Source organism: Chlorocebus sabaeus, chromosome 25 (assembly GCF_047675955.1).
Source record: "Chlorocebus sabaeus isolate Y175 chromosome 25, mChlSab1.0.hap1, whole genome shotgun sequence".
NCBI classification, from domain to species: Eukaryota; Metazoa; Chordata; class Mammalia; order Primates; family Cercopithecidae; genus Chlorocebus; species Chlorocebus sabaeus.
The window spans coordinates 5,665,258-5,689,708 of record NC_132928.1 but is presented as its reverse complement, the minus strand read 5'-3'; the positions used below and the strand labels follow the sequence as shown (position 1 = coordinate 5,689,708).

At 41.4% G+C, this 24,451-nt stretch overlaps 1 protein-coding gene across 2 annotated transcripts in view; it reads right to left on the bottom strand.

The window, feature by feature from the left end:
- TP53BP2 (tumor protein p53 binding protein 2) overlaps window positions 1-17,967 on the bottom strand; it is a 67,948-nt gene extending 49,981 nt beyond the window's left edge. Inside the window, exon 1 of one of the 2 annotated variants that reach the window (XM_007988345.3) lies at window positions 17,684-17,967. In XM_007988345.3, the coding sequence (XP_007986536.1) occupies window positions 17,684-17,710 (27 nt within the window). In that variant the 5' untranslated portion in view covers window positions 17,711-17,967. The remainder of the gene's footprint in view (window positions 1-17,683) is intronic. The other variant, XM_007988346.3, reaches the window with a different exon arrangement.
- Between the last annotated feature and the right edge of the window lie 6,484 nt (window positions 17,968-24,451).

Below are 24,451 nucleotides of genomic sequence, written 5' to 3'. Positions count from 1 at the left end.
AGTTATACATGTTTGTTATAAAATAGTGCTTACTGTAACCTATTATGCATACACATCTATAGGCACAGAAAAAAGCCTGAAACTATATTCACCAAATTAACAGTAGTTATGCCCTGGTGGTGGGATGACTAAGTGAATTTTTAGGAACTCAACTACGCTTAAATTTTCTAGAATGTATCACGTGCACAATAAAATTGATTCTTTAAGCAATCAATGATGAAAATAAGATAACCGTATACCATTTTTATTCATACAAATTGTGCCTTCCCTGGATCCTTACTGTGAGATATGGAAGGCAAATGTCTGTTGAGAGTGTTTTTCTTGTCTATCTTGCCTCAAATTTAGTCAGGAATGATTAAAAACAAGCAATTAAGAAGCACATCTTAAGAGTCCACTATATTAGAATGGAATATTCTTCAGCCATCAAAAGGAATGAGGTACTGATACACACTACCGAATGGATAAACCTTGAAAATATTATGCTAAGTGATAGAAGCCAGACATGAAAGACCACATAGCATATAATTCCATTTATATGAAATGTCTAGAATATGCAAATCCATACAGACAAAAAGTTGATGAATAATTGCCAGGGGCTGAGGAAGGGGGAATAGGGAGTGACTGAGAAAGGCATGGGGTTTCTTTCTCAGGTGATGAAAATGTTCTGTAATCAGTGGTAATAGCAGCGCAGTCTTGCAAATATACTAAATACCACTGAATTGTACATTTTATATGGGTGAATTTTATGGTATATGAATACATCAATTAAAAAAAAAAGAGCCCACTGTATGCTTAGTATGTGAGAGATACAAAAATCTCAGGCCAGGCCATGGTGGTTCACACCTATAATCCCAGCACTTTGGCAGGCCGAGGCAGGGGGATCACTTGAGCCCAGGAATTTGAGAGCAGACCAGCCGGGGCAACATGGCAAAACCCTGTCTCTACAAAAAAAATACAAAAAAGTTGCCAAGAGTGGTAGCGTATACCTACAGTCCAAGCTACCCAGGAAGCTGAGGTGGGAGGATCACCTGAGTCCAGGAGGTCACTGCACGCCAGCCTGGGCATCAGAGTGAGAGCCTGTCTCAAAAGCGCGCTCTCCCTCTCTCTCTCTCTCTCTCTCTCTATATATATATAAAAGAACAATTTAGTACTCTATCACATGAATGAGAATGTGGGTAAAATGGATATTCAGAAATGAAAAGGATGATTATGAACTGAGGTAGATGAGGTTTCAGCAAACAGACATAAATTAATAGTAAGCATAAAGAAATAATGTTTTTAAACTATCTGTCATAACTTTACTTCCAAAATGCCTTTTCCTGACACTCTATGTTTTTTAAATACCATATTCTCAAGAATGTAAGATGACTTCATTAGCTCCTTTCCCATAAAGGAACCAAGCAAAATGGGGTTCCCTAGAGTTAAAGCCTCTGGGAAGCTGTTGTGAGAAATCTGACTATTCTCATTGAATCAAGTTATAAATGTGTTCCTGTCAACTTCTGAGGTAAATTGTTTTCATCATAAAGAGTGCAGCAATAATCAGGTCAAAAAAAAAACACAGCTGTTACAGATCTACCCATACTACAAGGACAGCAAATTGCTGCGACATCTGAAAAGGCTCATGACAGCTTGCTTACTTGGTAACAGAGTAGTTTTTCCTCCTTAGGCAGAAAATATGCATATTAGATCAGCCCTTTCTGGTGACCACATACACATTAAAATGTTAACTTCCTTTGAACTTAGAAATCAGGAACATCATTTTTTATAGTAGAAACCACAAAGAGAAGACATTAATCAATAAACAATAAACTCTAAAGCATATTTAAGAGCAGAAGATATAAATGACAGATCCCACAAGACAATACAAATATGAAGACATGCAGGGAAATCAATATTAATTAAAACAATGAGGTACCACTTAACAGCTACAGTTTGAGTATCCCCTATCTGAAACGCCTGGGACCAGAAGTGTCTCATATTTCAGATTTTTTTCTGATTTTAGAATATATGGAAAACCAGTTGAGCATCCCTAATCCAAATATCCAAAATCCAAAATGCACCCATGTGCATTTCCTTAGAGCATCATGTAGGCACTCAGAAAAGTTTTCAATTTTGGAGTATTTCAGATTTCAGATTTTTGGATTCAGGATGCTCAACCTGTATTAAGCTGTCTTCAATTAAAAGACAAGATCCAACATAGATGAGGTTGTAAAAAAGTTATTTACTCAAATACACAATTGTAGTACTATAAATTATTTAAAATCCTATTTGGAAAGTATCAAAAGTCACAGAATTATGTATATCTCATGACCTTACTCCTGGGAATTTATCCTAAAAAAAAAAATTGAAATGAAGAAAAACTCTAAATGCCTGAAGATTTTCACTGCAGTGTAAGGTCTACACATACAGTAAGATGGAAAAGTAAATATTCAAAAACATGAAAAAGTCTTTAAACAGGGAAAAAGTAAATTAAAATCACTTGCCAGAAGGACTATGACCCGGCCACCAACTCCTGTAAGTATAAATATAGTGTTAGGAAAATGTTAAGAAAAAGTTACAAAACAGAACAATACTAGATTTTTTTAACTTTAAAAATATATGTACCATCGGCCGGGTGCAGTGGCTCACGCCTGTAATCCCAGCACTTTGGGAGGCTGAGGCAGGTGGATCACAAGGTCAGGAGATCGAGACCACCCTGGCTAACATGGTGAAACCGTCTCTACTAAAAATACAAAAAATTAGCCAGGCATGGTGGCACGTGCCTGTAGTCCTAGCTACTCGGAAGGCTGGGGCAGGAGAATGGCATGAACCCGGGAGGCAGAGCTTGCAGTGAGCCGAGATCACGACACTGCACTCCAGGCTGGGGGAGACAGCAAGACTCAGTCTCAAAAAAAAAAATATATATATATATACACACACATATAGACATGCACACACACACACACATACATATATACACACATACACACAGAGATACACACACACACCCCCCACCTTGGCCAGACAGGGTGGTTCCTGCTCCTGCCTGTAATCTCAGTACTTTGGGAGGCTGAGGCGGGAGGATCACTTCAGGCCAGGAGCTAGAGGCCAGTCTGAGCAACACAGTAAGACCCCATTTCCCCATTTATATTAAAAAAAAAAAAAAATTAGCTGGGTGTGGTAGTATGTACCTGTAGTCTGTCCTAGCTACTCAAGAGACTGAGGTGGGAGGATCGCTTGATCCTAGGAATTCAAGGTTATAGTGAGCTATGATCATGCCACTGCACTCCAGCTTGGGCTGTCTCTCAAAAAAAAAAAAAAAAAGTAAAAATATGTATGTCGGTACATGCACACACACATATGTACCATCTAAAATATATATATACACTGACCTGTATGAAATACACAGAAAATCAGCGACACCAGGGGCAAGTATAGACATCACTTTTAAATTTTTAAAATCTCAACAGTAAAATAGTTTTATAATAATTTACAATTTAAAGTATACTTAATACAAACTGGGATAAAAGAACATGAAAATATTTCATTAAAAATGGTAAATGTGATTACAACTTGTTTCTACCTCCTATAGTCATCTATCTCAAGAGAAGGAAAGTTCAGGGAAAGGTAAAAAAAAAAACACTGTGTTAAGTTGTGCCAGGCCACCTACAGACTCACTGCACAGTAATTCATATCAGTCATATCCAAATGAAGATTTGCCCTTCCAAAAATTCAAAGTCACAGATAATTTTCATTTAAAAACAATGGGTCACAGATTTAAGAGTTCTGTGTTTATAGAGCATGTATGTACTGTAACTATGATGTTATGCTATCAACACAAGAATGACTCATTTTAAAGAGGAATTATTTCAGATTAAAATCTGAAAGACTTTTCTAAGAGGAAATACAAAAATAAATGATTAGGGCATTTACAAAATGAGTCAGAGGCTAACGTTTATTCATTTGATTCAGAAAATCATGTGAAGTTCTAAGAAAGAAGAAAGTAACCAAGAGTATAAGATATTCCCTGTCACCAAAGGGAAATTAAGCTCTACAACAGCACCTTCAGAGTTTTCATTTATAAAAACTCAAATCCTTCAAGTTTACCTAAGAGGAAAAAAGAGAAAATTATGAAATGAACAATCTGTAAAAAGAGTGACACAAATCCTCCCCAAATTTTGCAACTCACAGGAAATACCACAGGAACAGCCAGGCAATTACGTTTGTAGAGAGATTAGGGGAAAATCCTAATGGTTTCTGTGTTTCACAATTCCTCTGTAGAAAGATAAATGTAAAACTATTACTTCAGTTTCTATATTTTGTTGTACCTCTTACGAAGGAAGGCCTGAAAATATTTTTTGTAAGAGGAGGATGCCACTAGGCTTCCTATAACCCAGTCAAGTAAAAACACCTCTCCCAACACTGCGATACAGAGCAGGGATTAAATTAAGATATAACCAAAGTTTCTTTCAAACTCATACACAGCCATTTAGCCCAACCATGGCTTCTAACACTGGGCGGGGTTTAGGAAGCAGATGCAGACCATTCCAGTCCTCGAGGATACTCTGCCTGTCTCTGCACAGACCTGGAACTCTGCTCCAGTGCTCACTCCGCCAGCTGGGACTGCACACCAAGGGCACTGGTGAGCTTGGCTCCCTAATTCAGACATGCTGCACCCTAGCTGTGGGCTAGGCTGCCAGCATTCTGCAAGAAGAGTGCTGCTCAACTACCCCGGCCTGGGCTGTCCTTCCTTGTCTCTCCAATATCTGAGTAGGCAACCCACAGGGATCTCCGGAACCTTCCTCGGGAGTCACAGGGACACTACATATTTGAGTCCTTTCCCTCAAAGAGACACTCTCTACCTCCCTGACAATGGGTCCCAACCTTATTAAAGTTATCAGAGAGAGAATCACTGTTTACAAAGGCCTATCATGATTTCTTAGCTGTTTCTTTAGAGTTCACTCCTGGAGCCATTAAACTGCTTTTAAAAATCTTCATCAATTACCATGAGTTACGTATACCAATGTTCTATTAAGGCTCAATGATATTAAACCTACTTCTACACTAAGTGTACCAATTTTTATGATGGCATATTTTTAACATCAACCCATCAGTTCCTATCAGTTAATCTGAATTTATTTAAAGTAAAATCATAAAATCATATTCAAAGGATTTTTTTAAAAACTATTTCTTTGCTCACTTACAGCAAGTTAATAGAATTCAGAAATCAATAACGTGAAGTCTCAATATCAATTTGAACAATATTCTGTTAAAACGTTAATCATGCATGGACTATCCTGACCATCCATTCAATACCACCTGGAGCACACAATCATATTCTGAAATAATCAACATTCTGGAAGAAAATGATAGAGCAAATATGAAGTGGTTACTTTAATTAAGGAAAAATTCATAAAGTAGCCCTGCTGGTCACAGATGTCTGGTAAGAGAACCACTTCGTATACATAAACAGGTAACAGGGATCTCTACATAGAAACTTATAGGAGTCACATCCTATCAAAGCCAGCCATGCCAAAGAAGCTCCTGGTTCTATGCCTTCCCCTCAATCCTAACTTCTTGCTGACATCAATAAGAAGTTTCATTCATTCACCCATTAGTACTTACTAAACACCTACTAAGAAAGCAGCTAAAGCAAAAGGAACACAGTGATGAAAAAGCTTGCTTTCTTTAGGGCAGAGAAGAGAGGCTGGTAGTACACAAATGAGCATAGTATATAAAGTGATATGATAAAGAATTATGGAAGTGATGAGGAGAGGATGGCTGATCGTGATTAGGAAAGACAGCTCAGGGTGCACGGGACTTTTGAGCTGAGACTGAAGAAGCCACAGTCACTTGAAACATCTGAAGGAAGACATTTCATCAAAGGCCCAGAGGTGGTAATTCCACGACCAGAAAAAATGCCACATCAGGAATACAGACTTGTGCCAATGAGGGCAGAGGTAGAACAGGGGCTAGCTCGAGCAGGGCCTTATAGGTCAAGAATAAGGAGTATGGACTTTATTGCAAGGGAAAAGTCACTAGAGTGGTGATTTGCAACGTGCAATTCTCAAAGAGCATCAGCATCACCTGGCAACTTGTCAAATATGAAGTCCCAGGCCCTGCTCCACACCTCCTGATTCAGAAACCCCAGAGGTGAGGCCCAGTACTCACACTTAAGCTTAAGAACCACTGCATTAGAGGGTTTTGAGCAGGGAAGTAACATGAAGCTAGGTTTCTGAGTAATTTGCTGTAAATAATGTAGAGTATTAGTTTCGCTAGCAAGTAACAGCAGTGTGTATTAATCTATGTATATATTAATTACAATACCAGTAGTTAACCCAACAACAATATCAATACATTATGATCATATACACGGGTATTTATATTTGCATACTTTGAATTTCAAGGAATTCCATTTCAATTACAAGAAATATTAAGACCTAAAACGTATTTTAAATTATCTGCTCCACAGTTATAGCCTCAAGTCACCAAATGAGAAATCTAAAAATAGCCACACTTTTCCTCACTTCTCTCCCCAGAGTAGCTCACCTGATTCCTACACAGTCCTGTAGTGTCAATGTCATCCCCATCCTTCCAGAATAATTTAAAGACCATAAAACTTCCTCCAATCCATCCGTCCCTACCCACACACCTACCTCCAGCCAGAAGTAAATGTTCTCTTTGCTTCTCTGACAACCATTCACACTGTAGTTGTTTGTATCCCTGTCTTATCTGTCCTACTGGTCCATACATTCTTTAGGACACAGGTTTTGGCTCTTAAATGCTTCTTCCCTGATTTTTCTCCTCCTACATTATACCTCACTCCCCAAAAAACTCTGTCAGATCTCACACAAAGCAAATATGCAATACAAGTTTGTTGAACTGAACTGAAACTGTGACTCAGGGAATCAAAGTTCCACAAAGAGAAGAAAGTTAACAGGCGACAAGAACATGACAAAGAGGATGTTTACATCCTGAAGCATCAAGAAATGTTTATCTATAAATGGTATTACTTCACAGTGAACATTTTCAAAGCCAGACAATGTCTCAAAGAATTCTGCTTAAGTAAACCTAAGAAACCTTTTCTCTTCTTTCAACTATGCCTGAAGCTGAATTTAGATAGATTTCAAATTCTGAATGTATCCTCTAAAGCAACTCATCTTAGGCTACTCTGCTTCATTATGTCATAAACAACCAATGTATAAAGCAAAAGAACAAATACATTTAGTTAATTCCTCCCCGACTCCAACTATTGGTAAGTTTAGTGTTGGTGTGCTTCCTTCTAAACTGAGCCTTGTTGTGTGCCAGGCATTTGTGTTATTTTACGTAAAGGTACTGTTACAGATTTCATTCTATTTTTTATTTTTACTCACTAAGCACTACATTTTTTAAGATCTATCCATGATGATCGAACTACAACCAATCCATTGCTTCTAGTTATTTCCTTCCTACCTCCCACTTTGCTATGGAAGTAGAGGCAAGAACTACACTCACCAAAGAAAATCCAAAATAAGAATATTCATTCATCTATTAACTCAAACAATATTAAATCTCTACAGTATGCCAAACACTGTGTAAGTGTTAGAAACACAAAGATGAAAAGGCATGGTCCACGTCCTCTTAGAGCTTATGGAACAACGAAGAAGCACTGCAAACAATGAAAAGGGTGCAATGTTGAGAAATGAGAACTTCCTGGTGAAAGTATATTTAAAGCATTTGAAGTCCAGCGAGAACAGAAAAAAAAAATCCCCTCCAAGCAGTGGAAGAAGGCTTAACATTAAGAACTATTAAGCTGAAACTGTAGGATGAATAACACAAGCAGGAAGAGAACCATCTAGGTAGAGAAACATTGTGTATAAAGACACAGGAAACTGTGGCATGCCCTCACAACTATAGTCCTGGAACTGCTGAAGCATAGAGGTGGGAGGCAAGGCAGGACAAATAAGAAGAGATGGGTCAATTCTCATTCCACAAGCCACGAATGTGCTGCAAAAACTTTCAATGCACAAAATTTGTTTTATACACACACTGTTAAGGCAAAGTCCGATGGAGTGGAGCAAGTCATGGAGGGCAATAGGCAAGAGTGGAGAGCAATATGCAACAGAGTACAAACTGCAGTGAGCAAGAGGAAACACAATTCCAAAGGCAGGGCGAATGAACTGCAAGGTGACCGAGTGCTCTTCTGCACAGCACAAGGCATTCCCACTACTGTGCCACAGCTGGTGCTATGTTTTAAAAGATGACTTGATGTTTTGAGTTTTTCAATCATTTCCATTATGCAGCTAAAAATTCTGAAATGGAAATGTATCAATGACACAAAAAGGCTGAAATCCACTGGGCTACACAATAAAGAAACTTTCTATCTCACTAAAGAGTTTATATATTTTATGCTGTAAGGAACAGAGGTCAGACTTGAAGAATTCTGGAGAGGGAAGAGACACGCTGCTGTTTCTAAAAGACCACCACGGAAGCAGTGCCTTAAATGGCCTGATGGGGCAGAGAACAGAAAAGGTAAGAACATAGATAAGGAGAGCATTACAACAGTACAGGTAGGAGAGGGGTGAGGCCAAACAGGCACCCCAGGGAATGGAGTACAGGGATCTGTGTGCCCTGGTGACTCAACAGCTCCAGGAGAAAACAGAAGAGAGGAAAGGAAGCAGGATGAAAGTCCAGGTCCCTGGCTACTAAAAGCAACAAGCAAAACCTACCAGAGAAAGAGCCAATCTACCTTTAAAATAAAAGCATTATCCAAAATAGATGCCCCCCAACCTTTTCAGGAAATTAACAAAATTTTTGAAAATTACCTACATATCACAAACTAAGCAGTTATTATCTAGATCTTGTTGTGATGCAGAAAACACTGGCACGAAGAGACCGTTTCTAGAATTAAAGTTAACTCTGACTTGATTTTCCTAGGTCACTCGCTACTTTATGCCGGAAAAATGAAGATATTATTGTTTTAAAATTAGAAAAAAAAGGCAGGGGAGTCAAGGAACTTTTAAGTTGAAGCATCAGAAGCTTCCAGCGCACTCGGATCATGTGATCAAAAGTAAAGCTGTCCTAAAGCATTTTAGGACAGACTATGGCTTCCTTGAGAAACCTGATACACACTACTCGGTTTTAAAGAAACATGGTGACAGAAGGCTTTCTCTCAAGCCTAAATTTAAACTGCTCTGTGGAGCTGTCAGAGCTCTCTGGTGATATAAAAAGTATGGTTTCTCTTTAGTCCCACAGGAAGGAGTTGTGGATACAGGAGTGATCTTCCACGATTCCTGTCTTGTCTTACTTCCAACCCTGGGTAAGTGCTACTGTTTCTCCTCTCACCCCTGGGGCGTCTGAGGGTCAATAAAACAATTTATCAGAGAAAGTGACAAACTCTTGAGTGCCTTCACAACCAATTCTTACTGTCAGCTGGGCCTTAGTTGTAGTAAAAAACAAAAAAACAAATAAAATTAAAACCCTTTAATTTATTTTTGGCAGCTTTCTATAGACTTTCCTACTCTTCCCACCTTGCACAAGTCTTACACTCTGGCACCTCTAAGATCCACTGTCCACACAGCAACAGAGTGAGCTTTCCTAATCAATCAGGTTGTCGCTTTTACTAACTAAACCTCTTCTGTGGCTCCCACGTCCCTTCCCATGCCACCTCCACCCTTCCCTCTGGCCCACAAAAACCTATATGCTGACAGGTCTTTTCCTTAGCTCTAGTCACTCTGCCCTCTGCCCATGAAGCCCTGCCCTGCCCCTGCTGCCCCCCGCCCCAGCCTCTAGTGCTTCCTCGGGGCCTCTGCACCAGTCCCTGGGAATCATGCCCACTTGAAATGCTCCACCTGCAAATCTTCACAGGAGCAGCTCCTTGTCATTCAGGTCTCAGCTGAAAGGTCACTTCCTGACCATCCAATCTAAAGTAGCCATCGCAGTCACATTACACTTCTTAAATCCCATTTAACTCTCATGTTTTTCTTTTTTGTTTATTTTCTCTCTCTCTCCCACCCAAATCCCCCATTAAGCACTATGAAAGAAAGGTAAAGCTCCCTGAAAACTTCCTTTCCTGTTTCCATAGTATTTACAACAGTGCCTGGAATACGGAAGATAGTAACTAAATATCTTTTGAGCAGATGTTATCCCCAAAAGGCCATCCAAAATCAACCAAATGGTTAATGAGGGAGAATGAAAAGCAATGATTTAATGTGATTTCATTCAAAAATCAGCCCCTAATCTATTTCCAACAAAGGTATCTGACTACATTGAATTACTGCTCCCTACTACACGGACAGTCCTGAAGCTGCAAGTGGAGACACTCACTCCACTCCCATCTGGACACGTCAAAGTCATTGCTGCACCACTCGAGTAACTGGAAACGGCTGAATGACACTGGTCTTCTCACAGCAGACATTGTATGTGTCCCTGTCCTCCACTTCTCCCAACATGCCTATCCTACTCTCCTCCTTTCCTATTAGGATGGTGCAAAAGTAATTGTGGTTTTGCCATTAAAGGTGACGGTAAGAACCGAAATTACTTTTGCACCAACCTAATATATTATCACCTTCAAGCCACATTTACAGATATCATCTCAAGAAAGACTATTTAACACCCCTTATACAAAAGCTAATTATCACACCCCTTCTCTTTCCCTGCAGATGTGGAAGATCTGAGATGTCTATGGTAGTATTATTAGATAGAGGTGGGAAGACATAGCTATTGAGATGTTTCCTTTGCCCAGGGGGAGGTAACCACCTCCACATCATTTAACAAGTCCATAAGAGAACTATTTACCAATCTTCTCATCCAGTATGGATTTAAGTAAGGGAAGATGTCTCCATTTTTTTTTTTTTTCCATTTTTCCTTTTCTACTTTAAAACTACAGTAGGGTTATGCTTTGAAAAGCAATTTTTGAAGTTACAATTAGCCAAAAGAACATCATTACCACTGTTTGTCCTGTCAAACATATAAAAATATTCTGACCCAAGCATTTGCCATCTTGAACAGAGCATGTGTTTGCGGGAAGGCAGTTCAAATCTCATTTCTACTAGTGACCAGAAACAAATTACTTAAACACTTTGAGCTTCAAATTCCTTATCTGTTGAATGAGAGTGGGAAGATCAACTTCAGAGTGTAATAAGGGGATTAGACAGGATAACCAACCTAAATCACCAGGCACAGTGTGAGGCACAGAAAGGGGGCCCCTCTTCATCTCCATGAGAGAAGTTAGAGTGAAGCTTCCACTCTCCCTGCTTTTACATATAAATTGTTCACTCCCCTGTGGAAGAACAGTAAACTGTCTTAATCATTTTTTGTTACCACAAGTAGTTTACTGGTAATCTATAATAGTTTATTCATCATGGTTTTCTACTACTTTTCTATGCTTGTGCCTTAAGGGATTTTGGGTTGATATGTCTGAAATTTAAATAAAGTAGTATTAAGTTATAAACCTGTATCCAGAAAAACAACTGAAGTATGCACTTCAAAAGTCAAAGTTCGGCCAAGTGCAGTCGCTCACACCTATAATTCCAGCACTTTGGGAGGCAGATCACTTGAGGTCAGGAGTTCGAGACCAGCCTGGCCAACATGGTGAAACCCCGTCTCTACTAAAAATAGAAAAAAAATGTAGCTGGGTGTAGTGGCGCACTCCTGTAATCCCAACTACTCGGGAGGCTGCTGCTAGAGAATCACTTGAGCCCAGGAGGCAGAGGTTGCAGTGAGCTGAGATGACGCCATGCCACTGCACTCCAGCCTGAGTGATAGAGCAAGACTCTGTCTAAACAAACAAACAAGCAAAAAAGTGAAAGTTCAGTACTTACTGGCCAAATGAACCTATTCATCAAAAATCTGGTTCGATTATCCAAATAAATAATTTGGTTTTGAGTATATTTTATGTAGAAAAAAGTTTCTAAATCTGTAAAACTACTTTTCCTGCCCATTATCTAATAATGTTTAAAAGTTGCATTTCTTTGATAAGACATTTATTTTGATAAGACGGTATGCAAAGTGTTTTAAGAAATCACTGACTACTTAAAACTTAATGCTCCTGAAGCATCCCCGAATGACCCAATAAGACATAGAATTTTAATGTCTCACCTACCACTCAATATAACTATACATTTCATACATAGTCACATTATCTATGTTTTCTTTTTTCAGTTACATCTGATTAAAGAGAATGTTCTGTTCAGTAACTAGTACACCATCAAAAAACAAGTATTTAAATAATGTGCGGCTTAAGTGGCATAAGCTGAAAAGAACACTCTGGATTCCTAAACTCTTAATTGCTATTCTTCTTATTCTGTGAGATCCTTGTGGAGAAGCTGGTGAGAGCACATACTGGTATGCAGTTATCCTATTTAAGCTAAGGAGAGGCTAGATAACACGAGCTTCAAGAATACTCAGTGTTAACTTAGCTTTAGAAAGACTGTTTAAGAGTGCCACACACTACGGAAGATCACCAAAAGAGATAAAGGTCTACAGTATTCTTAAAAGCTCCAGAAAAGAAAGTTTTGTTTTCTTGTCTGCTGGGGCGGTGGGGATAAAGACAGAGGGAACACAGTTCTTCCTAGAAGCAGCGTATGTGAATAAATGACCCTCCATGTGTCTTCCAGATAAATATATTCTCCTTAATTGTTAAATATAAGCAGGTGTATGCTTGTGTAAATTTCTTTTAAAAAGTCTAAATCTGATTTCTCTGAAACAGATAAAAATACAGAAATTTGCAAACATCTTTCAGCTTTTAAGAGCTGAAGTCACAAGGCAACAAAACTAATGCACATGAAATGTGAGACACTACTGGGCGCGGTGGCTCATGCCTGTAATCCCAGCACTTTGGGAGGCCGAGGCTAGTGGATCACCAGCCTGGACAACATGGTAAAACCCCGTCTCTACTAAAAAATACAAATATTAGGCGGGGTGCGGTGGCTCACACCTGTAATCCCAGCACTTTGGGAGGCCAAGACGGGCGGATCACGAGGTCAGGAAATCGAGACCATCCTGGCTAACACGGTGAAACCCCGTCTCTACTAAAAAATACAAAAAACTAGCTGGGTGAGGTGGCGGGCGCCTGTAGTCCCAGCTACACGGGAGGCTGAGGCAGGAGAATGTCGTAAACCTGGGAGGCGGAGCTTGCAGTGAGCTGAGATCCGACCACTGCACTCCAGCCCGGGTGACAGAGCAAGACTCCGTCTCAAAAAAAAAAAAAAAAATACAAAAATTAGCTGAGCGTAACCTGTAATCCCAGCTACTTGGGAGGGTGAGGCAGAGAACTGCTTGAACCTGGGAGGCGGAGGCTGCAGTAAGCCGAGATAGTGCTACTGCACTCCAGCCTGGGCTACAGAGTCACAGAGTGGTGAGACTCTGTCTCAAAAAAAAAAAAAAAAAAAAAAAAAGAAATGTGAAATATTTTGCACATCTCTAAAAATAGATTATTTGTTTAACAGCCTTTGGTAACTGTAATTCTATAAAGATAGGAATCTCTCTTTAGGGACCTAATCTAAACTTTATTCTGGAATAAAGCCTGATCTAAGCTAATTTTCTACACTATTACTCAAGCAAAAAGAATTCTTTCAAAATATGATATAATCATACAAATAAAATGTTTTAAATACATAACTTGAAATCATACAAATATAATGTTCCAAATACATAACTTGAAAGATTTTTAGTTTCAAAACACAATTTCAGTTGTTTTGTGCAAATCTCTGCAAATAAAACCAGACCTTTGTAAATAATAATACAAGAATTTAAGCAAAAGTTAAACTACTGGTCTGTGGAGTTGCATACTTTGCAGTTATGCTCAGAAATACACAAATTCTACTGATCAGCTGGTCAAACTGCTAAAGGAGATACTGTAATATCCCATTTTTTCCCTAGACCCTCAAAATTAGAAGCTCAAATTTTATTTTGCAGTATCATGAAATAATTATGCCTGTGCAGCACTGAAAGATAAAATGCCATAAACTTAGAAATTAAACTATGACCACTTAAACTGAGCTTTTTAAAATAAGCTATTCTTTTTTTTTTTTTTTTCCTGAGACAGTCTCGCTCTGTCCCCTAGGCTGGAGTGCAATGGTGCCATCTCAGCTCACTGCAACCTCTGCCTCAAGGGTTCAAGCGATTTTCCTGCCTCAGCCTCCAGAGTAGCTGGGATTACAGGCGCACGCTACCACACCCACTAATTTTTGTATTTTTATTAGAGACAGGGTTTCACTATGTTGAGGCTGGTCTCGAACTCCTGACCTCATGATCCACCCCCTCCACCTCCCAAAGTTCTAGGATTACAGGCGTAGCCATCACGCCCGGCCCAGCTGTTATTTTCTTTAAAATATCTGTATAAAGGCTATATGATGATGTCGGTTTGACTGCATTGTCATACAGTAACCACCAGGCATGTGGCTATTTAAATATAATTAAAATTAACTCTTAAGTTCAGTTCTTCAGTTCCCTTGGCCACATTTGAAGTGCAGTAGCCACATGTGGCTGGTGACTGCCATGCTGGACAGCACAGATACAGAGCATTTCCATTACAGCTGGACACTCAGGCCAAATATACAGCATCTCCAACTACCAAGTGACAGGCAAATTCAAGCCTTCTGGTTTTCCAGGTGGCGCTACCAAATACTGTGTAGTTTTGTAAATAATTTTTTTTAATTTACCATTTCAACAGTAGGTACAAACAAAAATTTTTATGAAACTATTAGCTGAAAAGAGCAGAGTAGCTTTTAGAGTTAGCCAAGCTCTTTCTTAAGAACACATTTTTGTTCTGAGCATAACACTTCACGAAATCAAAGTAATGAATAAAAGATATCTAATGTAATTTTCAAATGACTAAGAATTTTTGTTTACAATAACTGCCTCCTTTTATTTGATAATCAAGTACAATGAATGGATCACTAAAAAGCCAAACTCTCAAAGTGCAAATAATCTCTTCTTTCATCAGGAAAAAGATGATGTCAAGTATGAAAGTATAACCAGTTTTTCCTCAGCAAGTTGTAGAAATATCACAGAACTAGAGATACTAACAATGGCAGGTATCTGAAAGTGAGAGTAATTATCACTCCCATTTCTGCAGTACCCTATCATTACCTCTACTGTGATTTGCAGAGCTTGCTATTTATTCTTAGTTAGCCTTCTAAAATACATCTTCCACTTTTGGTTTTGGATCCAATTATCGCTTCGTGTCCCATATAAAAGAAAACCACTCGATCCTGTACCATTTGGTGAGAAAACACATGAACACAATTTATTTGCACTTCTTTTTTTTTTTGAGATGGAGTCTCTCTCGGCTCACTGCAACCCCACCTCCGGGGTTCAAGCAATTCTGCCTCAGCCTCTCGAGTAGCTGGGGCTACAGGCTACAGGCGCATGCCACCACGCCCAGCTAATTTTTGTATTTTTAGTAGAGACGAGGTTTCACCTTGCCGGCCAGGAGGATCTCAATCTCTTGACCTCGCGATCCGCCCGCCCTGGCCTCCCAAAGTGCTGAGATTACAGGCAAGAGCCACCGCGCCTGGCCTATTTGCACATTTTTAATAAATGCAGTCTAAATAGTAAACCATCATCTTCAGAATGCCTTTAAAAGCAAATCAAGGAATGTACCTAATGCCACAGAACTGTACATTTAAATATAGTTAAAATGGTAAATTTTATTTCATGCATGTTTTACCACAATAAAAGTACATCAAGGCCAACTGTCTACATTCTGAGACTACCCATTTTTTTACATTAAATGTGCTTTTCCTGGTAAGTTGGTTAAAATTTTTCAAAGTAATGTAACAAAATTACATTCAAGTTGGAATAAAAGTCCAAGCATATTAAAAGCCAAAGATGAGAAATATACTTAATAAAAGTTTTATTTTCAAATATCCAAAATATTACAGTATAAAGGCACATATAACATGAGTCTACTAAATGAAAAATTATTTCATATTTTTATATATCACAAATCTGAGAATCTCCAGCTTAACCAACACTGGAAATTCAAAGGCTTTTATCTACCACCTATTGCAAGCTAGACATACTAATCACACTTCCTTCATAAACATAACTCTAATCCTCAAACCACCCTAAGAGCTGAGTACTATTATCCCCATTTTACAGATGATGAAACTGAGGGACAAATTTTTTTTAAGTGGCTATAGCCACTAAAGGTAGTAGCTGAGCAATACTGAAGTGTTAGTCTGACTTCAAAGCTGGTGCACGTGCCATCACACCACACTGAGTCCGTGTTAGGATTCTATTCTGACATCAGAAGGCAATCAGAAGAACCATATTGCTAAATTGAATGTAGTCTCAAGAGCCACATAACGTTTTATGAATTCGGCTACACAACGGATACCTTCGTAGGGTATCTCCAAAGGATACCTTGACAAAAAACAAGGAAGAAACCATATAGCAACAACTGATACGTGTTTCTCTTGCTCCCATTAATAGGAAAAATTCACAGACAATCCGTACAAGTTATTTCAACACAAAGAGATGTAAATCCAGGAAATAAAAATCTTAACAGCAAAATCCATCACCCTTATCTATGCTATGGTCCATTATTTCAATATTGGGTATTCACACCACAAACCTGACTTCATAACCAGGCATTAAACTAAGATGCATAATGCTACTTTCAAATTCCTTTTATCCTGGTAGGACAAAATATCCCAAACCATCTAAACCCAATTACTAATTCTAGTGAATTGTTAAGTCGGCCCAATGAGAGTTCAGGACGCCCTCCATGACACAAGTAGGGGGCCAAGGGACAGCATATTATATACTCTGTATGCGTGACTGCAAACTTTGTCATCACTCTATTCCACAGACTTCATAAAAGTAAAAGCTTTTTGTTTCTTTGTCTAAACAAATGGAGCCACAAGCATAGGATACCTGCAAGATGTCCCCACTTCAGTGGGAGAGGTGCAAGTACAACTTCCACGAAGAAACTCGCTACTTAAGTCTGCAGAAGCCACCGCAACCCACCGCAAACCTCCATTCCGCGATCGTTAAATGACAAGAGACATTTCAGAAACGTCTCAAACCTGCTGTTCACCTGTGGCCTGGTGGCCGTGTCAAAAGCCTGCGGAGCTCCTAAAGAACACACTAATCCTCTCCGGAGGTCTTGCTAAACAAGCTGTGGGAAATGAAGGGAGCTAGGCACGTACGCTTTCCTGCAATCTAAAACTTCCGAGACTGCATTTACCACAACCAGTTTCCACAAAGAGGTAAGGGTAACTTAGCTGCTACTGCGGATATCAAGATCGAAATTCGATTAAAAACAAAGTAAAGGTACCCGTTCCAGTAACGTATGTTTCACTCCAGTAAAAAGTTGAAAGAAAAAAAAAAAAGACCCAGCAAAGAACAAGGTCCCCAGTTCCCGTATTCTTGACCTTCAAGAACTGCAAAAAAGTCAAGACCCAGTGAAAGACGAAAAGTTTGAGTGGCTGCTGGGCTCGTGGGCGGCACGCCTGACTCCGAAGCAGCTGGGGGAACTCGCCTCGCGGTCAGGGTCTCGCCGCGCCCCCAGGCCGGCTGCGGGCGCAGAACCCGGAGGATGGAGCCTCCCCCTCCAGAAACCCGCTCGAAGCTCAGAAAGCTCCGGCGCCTCCGCGCGGGCTGCGGGCTCCGGGCCCCGGGCTCCTTCCCCGACGCGCCTGAGGGCGCGGACCAGCCCCCGGCACGCGACCTCGCACACTTCCGGGCCCGACGCCCCGGCCGCTCGCCCCCTTACCGGCATCATCTTGGACCCGAACCGCATGGAAGCTGGTGGCCAGACTGCGGCCCCGGCCGAGCTGAGGCGCCCCGGGGGGTCGCAGATGCGGGGGAGGGGAGCGGAGAGCGAGGCCGCCCGGACCTGTTGCGAGGCGGCGGCGGCGGCGCGAGGGTGCGCAGGGCCCTACGCGCGGGCTGGGGCACCACCGAGCCCCGGGCCGACCCCCCCCGGCCGGACCCCCTGACGTGCTTTGTCTCTTTGACGCTCGCGACAGTCCGGGCTGCCTCCTCCGCTCCGAAACCAACTAATCCCGGGCCGGGCCCCAGCGGAGCCCGCGCCGGCTCCGCCCCCCGCGCCGACCCCGCCCGCGGCGCGCCTGGAGGCCTGGGGGAGGGGCGCCCGCCAGAACACGAGCCGCGCGCGCCTGCGCGGGCCCAGCGGCGCGGACAGGGAGCTGCGGCTGCCGGCAGCCTTTTCTTTCTTCGCCTCGGACTTAAGTGCGGTCGGGGCCGCGCGGCGGAGCGGCTGGAGCGCGCGCCTCCTAGCGGAGTCGGGGCAATTGGAAGGCGGCGCCTCAGGAAAATAGAATGGTAGTGAATGGCACCGAGCCGTCACCTCCTCGGCGGCTCCGAGTTGTGCAAGGCAGGGGACCCTTTGCCTTCAGAACTGGGCGCCCGAGGTTGAGCGAGTGGACAGAGTCCTCCCGCGGCCGCGCCGCTGGGCCAGGCGGAGAGAGGCGGGCGGACCCCCGGGGGAGGCCCGGGCCGCGCCGCGGAAACGACTCGACTCCCTGAAGGTGGCCAGGACCGACCCTGTCCGGACAAAATGGAGTTCCCCGTGTGGCTTCAGCCCGCGGCGCGTTCCCAGAGCTCCTCTGTGACCCGGCTCTCGGATTGTTCGCCTTTCATTTCATTTGCCGTTGTCCAAATTCTAATTTAAAACTCATGTGTTGCTTGCTGTGAGGTTAACAAACGTACACCGCAAACTGGATAAAGGGATAACTTTTATGTTGTGTATGTTTTACCACAATAAAAATAATTTTTTTAAAAAAGCGTAAAAATGTGGCAGGCAGCATTCTGAGGAGCTTCCCTGGGAGGTGCTGGGAACACCCTGCAAGCAGCCTCCCATACGGGGAGTCGGTGGATACCATCCTTTTCCAGGGAGGGAGGCCAAGGCCTAGGGAAATGGCGGGGCTCTCTTCCAAAGAGTAGCAGAGCAGGTTCAGGCTCTTCTTCCACCTTCCAGGGAGACACATACTCCGGGAACCCTAACTCCAGGAAACCTCGTTCTAGTAAGTTGTCAGTGCAAGTTCACTCAGAATCACTTTTCTCTGCTTTTATACATGATTCTAGAACCTGAAGGGGAGTAAAGCCCCTGGGTTTATCTAGTTTCAAGAACAGACAATTCTTTCTTAGCCCACCATGTCCCTTACCAGAATCTCCATTGAACTCCTTGTTGCACCATCTCAGCTACTGTATGTGGCAATACTAAATTACGGTTAATTCAATTAGAATTTAGCGTTCTCGGCCGGGCGCAGTGGCTCAAGCCTGTAACCCCAGCACCTTAGGAGGCCGAGGCGGGCGAATCACCTGAGGTCAGGAGTTCGAGACCAGCCTGGTCAACGTGGTGAAACCCCCGTCTCTACTGAAAATATAAAAATTAGCTGGGCGTGGTGGCACATGCCTGTAATCCCAGCTACTTGGGAGGCTGAAGCAGGAGAATCGCTTGAACCCGGGAGGCGGAGGTTGCAGTGAGTGGAGATCGCCTCACTGCACTTCAGCCTGGGCAAGAAGAGCGAAACTCCATCTGAAAAAAAAAAAAAAAAGAAGTTAACGTTCTCAAAAAATCTGGTTTATAGTCTTGTTTTTCTTAAGAGGGTTACACTGAGTTAAGCAAAATAAATTCATCCCTCATTCAGTAAATATTTATTAAATACCTACCACATCATAGATATTCTTCTAAGTCCTAGGGATATATTAATGAACAAAAAGTTCAAAAGACAAGTGTAGTTATTGTGAACAAAATAGAACAAGGGAAGGGAAGGGGATGAGGTGTACAGGTGCAACTTTAAATAGGGTGGTCAAGGTAAGCCTCACTGAAAAGGCAGTGTGTGAGCACAGTCTTGAAGGAAATGAGGGTGTGAACTCCACGAATATGAAGGAAGATTTCCAGGCAGAGGGAACAGCCAGCGCTAAGGCCTAATGTGCGAGCCTGCCTGGCAAATTCTGGGACCATCAAGGAGGCTAAGATAGCTGGAGCAGACGATGAGGGGAGAATAGTAGGAGATGAGATGGAGTGATATGAAGGGCCAGACAAGAAGGGCCTTGTAGGCTATTCTAAGGACTTTACCTTTGCACTGAGTGAAATGGGGAGTTATGGAAAGGTTTTGAACAGAAGAGTGCTGTGAGCTGACATATTTTAAGAGGATCACTCCAGCTGCTGTGGAAAACTGAAAGTCAACAGAGAACCATAAGAAACTCTTGTAATAAGCCAAGCGAAAGGTGTAAGTGGCTTCCGCAAGGGCGGTAACAGGGGCTATGGCAAATAGTGGTCAGGTTTTGGATATATTTTCAAGTCCAAACCCACAGAATTTCCTGACAGATGTGGAATATGAGAGAAAGAAGCCCTAAGTTTTTGTCCCAAAGGATGGAAGTTGCCACAAACCATAATGGAGAAGACCATGAGTGGACCAAGTTACAGAAAAGAGGAGATCATTTGGGAACATGTTAACTTTCAGAATCTTAATAATAAAAGATACCCTGATACTGAAATTTAGCACGTATGTGGGAAGCAATAATTCTTTTTTTTTCCCTTAACTTTTAGGTTTGGGGGTACATGTGAAGGTTTGTTGCATAGGCAAACTCGTATCACAGGGATTTGTTGTACAGATTATTTCATCACCCAAATATTAAGCCCAGTACCCAATAGTTACCTTTTCTGCTCCACTCCTTCCTCTCACCCTCCACCCTCAAGTAGGCCCTAATGTGTGTTGTTCCCTTCTTTGCGTTCATGAGTTCTCATCATTTAGCTCTCTCTTCTAAGTGAGAACATATAGTATTTGGTTTTCTGTTCCTACATTAGCTTGCTAAGGATAATAGCCTCCAGCTCCATTCATGTTCCCGCAAAAGACATGATCTTGATATTTTTTATGGCTGCATGTATATGTAGCACATTTTCTTTATCCAATCTGTCATTGATGGACATTTGGGTTGACTCAACATCTTTGCAATTGTGAATAGTGCTGCAATGAACACATAAAGACACATGCATGTGTCTTTATGGTAGAATGATTTATATTCCTCTGGGTATGCACTCAGTAATGGGATTCCTGGGTTGAATGGTAGTTCTGGGAAGCAACAATTCTTTTTGGTAACCTGCAGTTCATAAAGGGACTATTTTACACCAAAAAACCTACTTCATATTCCACTGGTTTTTTTTTTTAATTTTTTTTGCAGACAAAGAAGCCCCCAAAACAGCCGAAGATATTATAATCCACAGTCATCCAGAAAAAGAATTCTGGATATTAGTCGCTAACCTTCCAGTTCTCACCAAAAAACAGTGTCTCATTACCACCCTAAAACTGGTTGTACACAATAGTAAATTATATGTAGTATGAGCATTGGCAGCCCTGGCTTATTAATAAAATAATTACAATAGAAATGGAAGCAAGGAGAGAAGAATTGGAATAAGACAGTCCAGTTCTATTTCTTTGCTGTCTGTTTACACAAATGCCCTGCCCAAGGGAAGGGAGGAGAAAAGGGACAGCAGTTGGCAATATGTCCTGAAACTCACTTCTAGCCAATTGAGAATTCCCAGCTGCCAAACAGCAGGTATGTTGAGGACTTTTCTTTCTTTTTTTTTTTTTTTTAATCACAGAAGCATGAAACCAAAGAACCCTTGTCTGTGCTTCGGTTTCATTCTCTCAGATTCTGTACCACTCAAACATGGCCCTCAGATGGGTTGTTTTCTACCAAGTTTCACTTTCTCTCCACTCCCATCCTCACGTGCTTATTCTTTCAAGAGCTTCTGTTTGGTTTTCCCCACCCTATAATTCTCTATTCAACTCCAAGAAAGATAAGTCAAATTACCACATTCTGAGTGGGGAGGAGCTATCTTCTCTTTTGGTTCTCACCACCCCCCACCTTGGCACAGTACAATTAATTATCTGTTTGGCTTGAGTTCAAATGTTTAAGTTCCCAACTTTCTCCCTGTGTTACTCTTTCTCAACTTCCAGAGATGTTCAAAACTTTGAGTCCCAGTCTCCTCTCAGAAGATGAATTCCCATCTTACTCAGCCAACGAAACAGAGACTATTGAGCTTGCACTCCTGCAATACCAACTCATCTGGGTTCTTCTCTACCCTCTCCCCACTCCTTTTGTTGATCTATTTTACTAATACTCATGTGGCTGTATTTTGCCGGGCACTGTTCTAGACTCTAGAGGTAACAGAGAAGAGACTTGCCTTCATGGAGCTTACATTCTAGTTGGGAGGAGTTAGACAACAAACACATGAATAAGGTAATAATAAATGCTACGGAAAAAAAAAAAGAAAGCAACTAGGTAAACCTAAGAGAATAGCATCTATTTTAGATAGGCTGGCCAGAGAAGGCCTCTGCGGAATGAGGGGAGGGAGGGAATCGGACTCTAGGCAGTGGGAACAGCAAGGACAAAGAGCTTGAGGCAGCCTTGTGCTTGGCATCTCAAAGACATGGCAAAAAGACAAGTGTGCCCAGGGCAGGGTGAACAAGGAGGGGAGTGGTAAGAGAGGTGGAAGATGTAGCCAGTGCCCAGGTCATGTAGGATCATTTAATATTCCACCAATTATCCTCTCTCTTGAAACCAGAGATACTCCATTTTTATAGATTCCTTAACCTGTACAGATGTATTCAGTTACCTCCTACATTCCCCTCAAGTTAGCAGTAATCTGAAAGAAAGATGGGGCAGAAGCTTGTGTATCAAGCCTCTTTGCATCCATTTATACTTTTCCCTCTGCCTTAAAAACATTTCCCTCCCTCCACCTTACCCTATATGGTAAACTTCTATTCATCTTTCAAGTTCCTACCTAAATGCCTAAATGTCTCTTTTTTTTATTTTAAGAAACAAGGTCTTACACTGTTACTGAAGTTGGAGTGCAGTGGCATGATTATAGCTCACTGTAACCTCAAACTGCTGAGCTCAAGCCATCCTCCCACCTCAGCCTCCCAAGTAGCTGGAATTACAAGCATGCATCACCACGCCTGGCTAATTTTTAAATGTTTTGTAGAGACGGTGTCTCACTGTGTTGCCCAGGCTGGTCTAGAACTCCTGGCCTCAAGCAATCCTCCTGCCTCAGCCTCCCAAAGTGTCGGACTTACAGACATGAGCCACTACACTGGCTAAATGTCACTCTTAAGGCCATGTTTGATGTTTCTCACACAGAATTAATCAATATTTCATGTATATTCCATAGTACCATGTTGTGGTATTTACAACATGACAGAAAAAAACACATCTGTCTCCCTAACTAGCTGCAATTGCAAAAACTATTTCTTATTCATTTATTTGTATATCTTCAGCCCTAACATTGTGCCTAGGGCATAACAGATACTCAATGGTATAGTACCTAATAAATGCTTACCATGCTGTCTTTTCTCTTTACTAGGTACAGGAATAGTGAGATTTTTGTCCTGGTTCCTGCAATACCGTTGGGCAAGTCTTCCTACAACTTCTCTTGCCTGCTGCAATTCATTCTGTACCCTAGGGCTTAGCAAACTACAGCCCAAATTTGGCCCTTCACCTGTTTTTGTATTGCCTATGAGCAAAATTCATTTTTACATTTTTAAATTGTGAGGGGGAAAATCAAAACAAGATGAAGAATATTTTGTGATATGCAAAAACTATATGAAATTCAAATTTCAGTGTCCATAAATAAGGTTTTATTGGAACACAGTCACACTTATTTATTTACATATTGTCTAGTGCAGCTTTCAAGCTACAAGAGTTAAGTAGTTACAACAGAGTCTGTACGGCCAGCAAAGCCTAAAATATTTACTATCTGGAAATGTGCTGACTTTTGCTCTACCCAGCAGCAAGAATGGTCTTTTTAACACAAGTGTAATCATGTCACTCCCATGGTTAAAACTTTTCGTCTAAGTCGATGGGGTATGGATGGGCCAGAACTAAAGGCTGAAGGGTGTTGGGGTCAGGTGATGAATAATACCCGGGAGTGATGAGTTACATTTTTCTCTCTTCTTCTGTATGCTCTACATTTTAGATAATAAAATGGCTTTTAAAAAAGAAAAGCCTTCAGTTGCTTTTTATTGTTGTTAGGATAAAGAGTACTTCAACATGGCCTCTAGGCCCTCACATGGTCTATTTCATACTCACCCTCCAAGGTAGTTGGAGTAGGAATAAAACCCAGCAGACATATGTCTCCTCATATTCATGACAAAGGATTCAAAATTGGTAACATTGTAGGATAAATGCAGTGCTTTGAAGACATATATCTATGATATATGACTCTAGCTTGATTTGGCTAAAATAATTCCCTGTTTTATTGGTAGCCCATGGAACAAGGAGCTCATGATTTATTTTCTTCTATTGTCAGTCTCTCTCCATTACCTCACCCCCTCCTCACTCATCTAGTCTACGTTTCAGCCTCATCCCTCCTCTGAAACAGCTCTTGCCAAAGTCACCAATGCCCTCTGTTTCACTGATCCAATAAACATCTTCAGTCTAGTCTTCCTCAGCCTTCTAGAACCACTTAGCTGTTGCTTATTCCTCCCTTTCAAAACACCCTTTTCTCTTG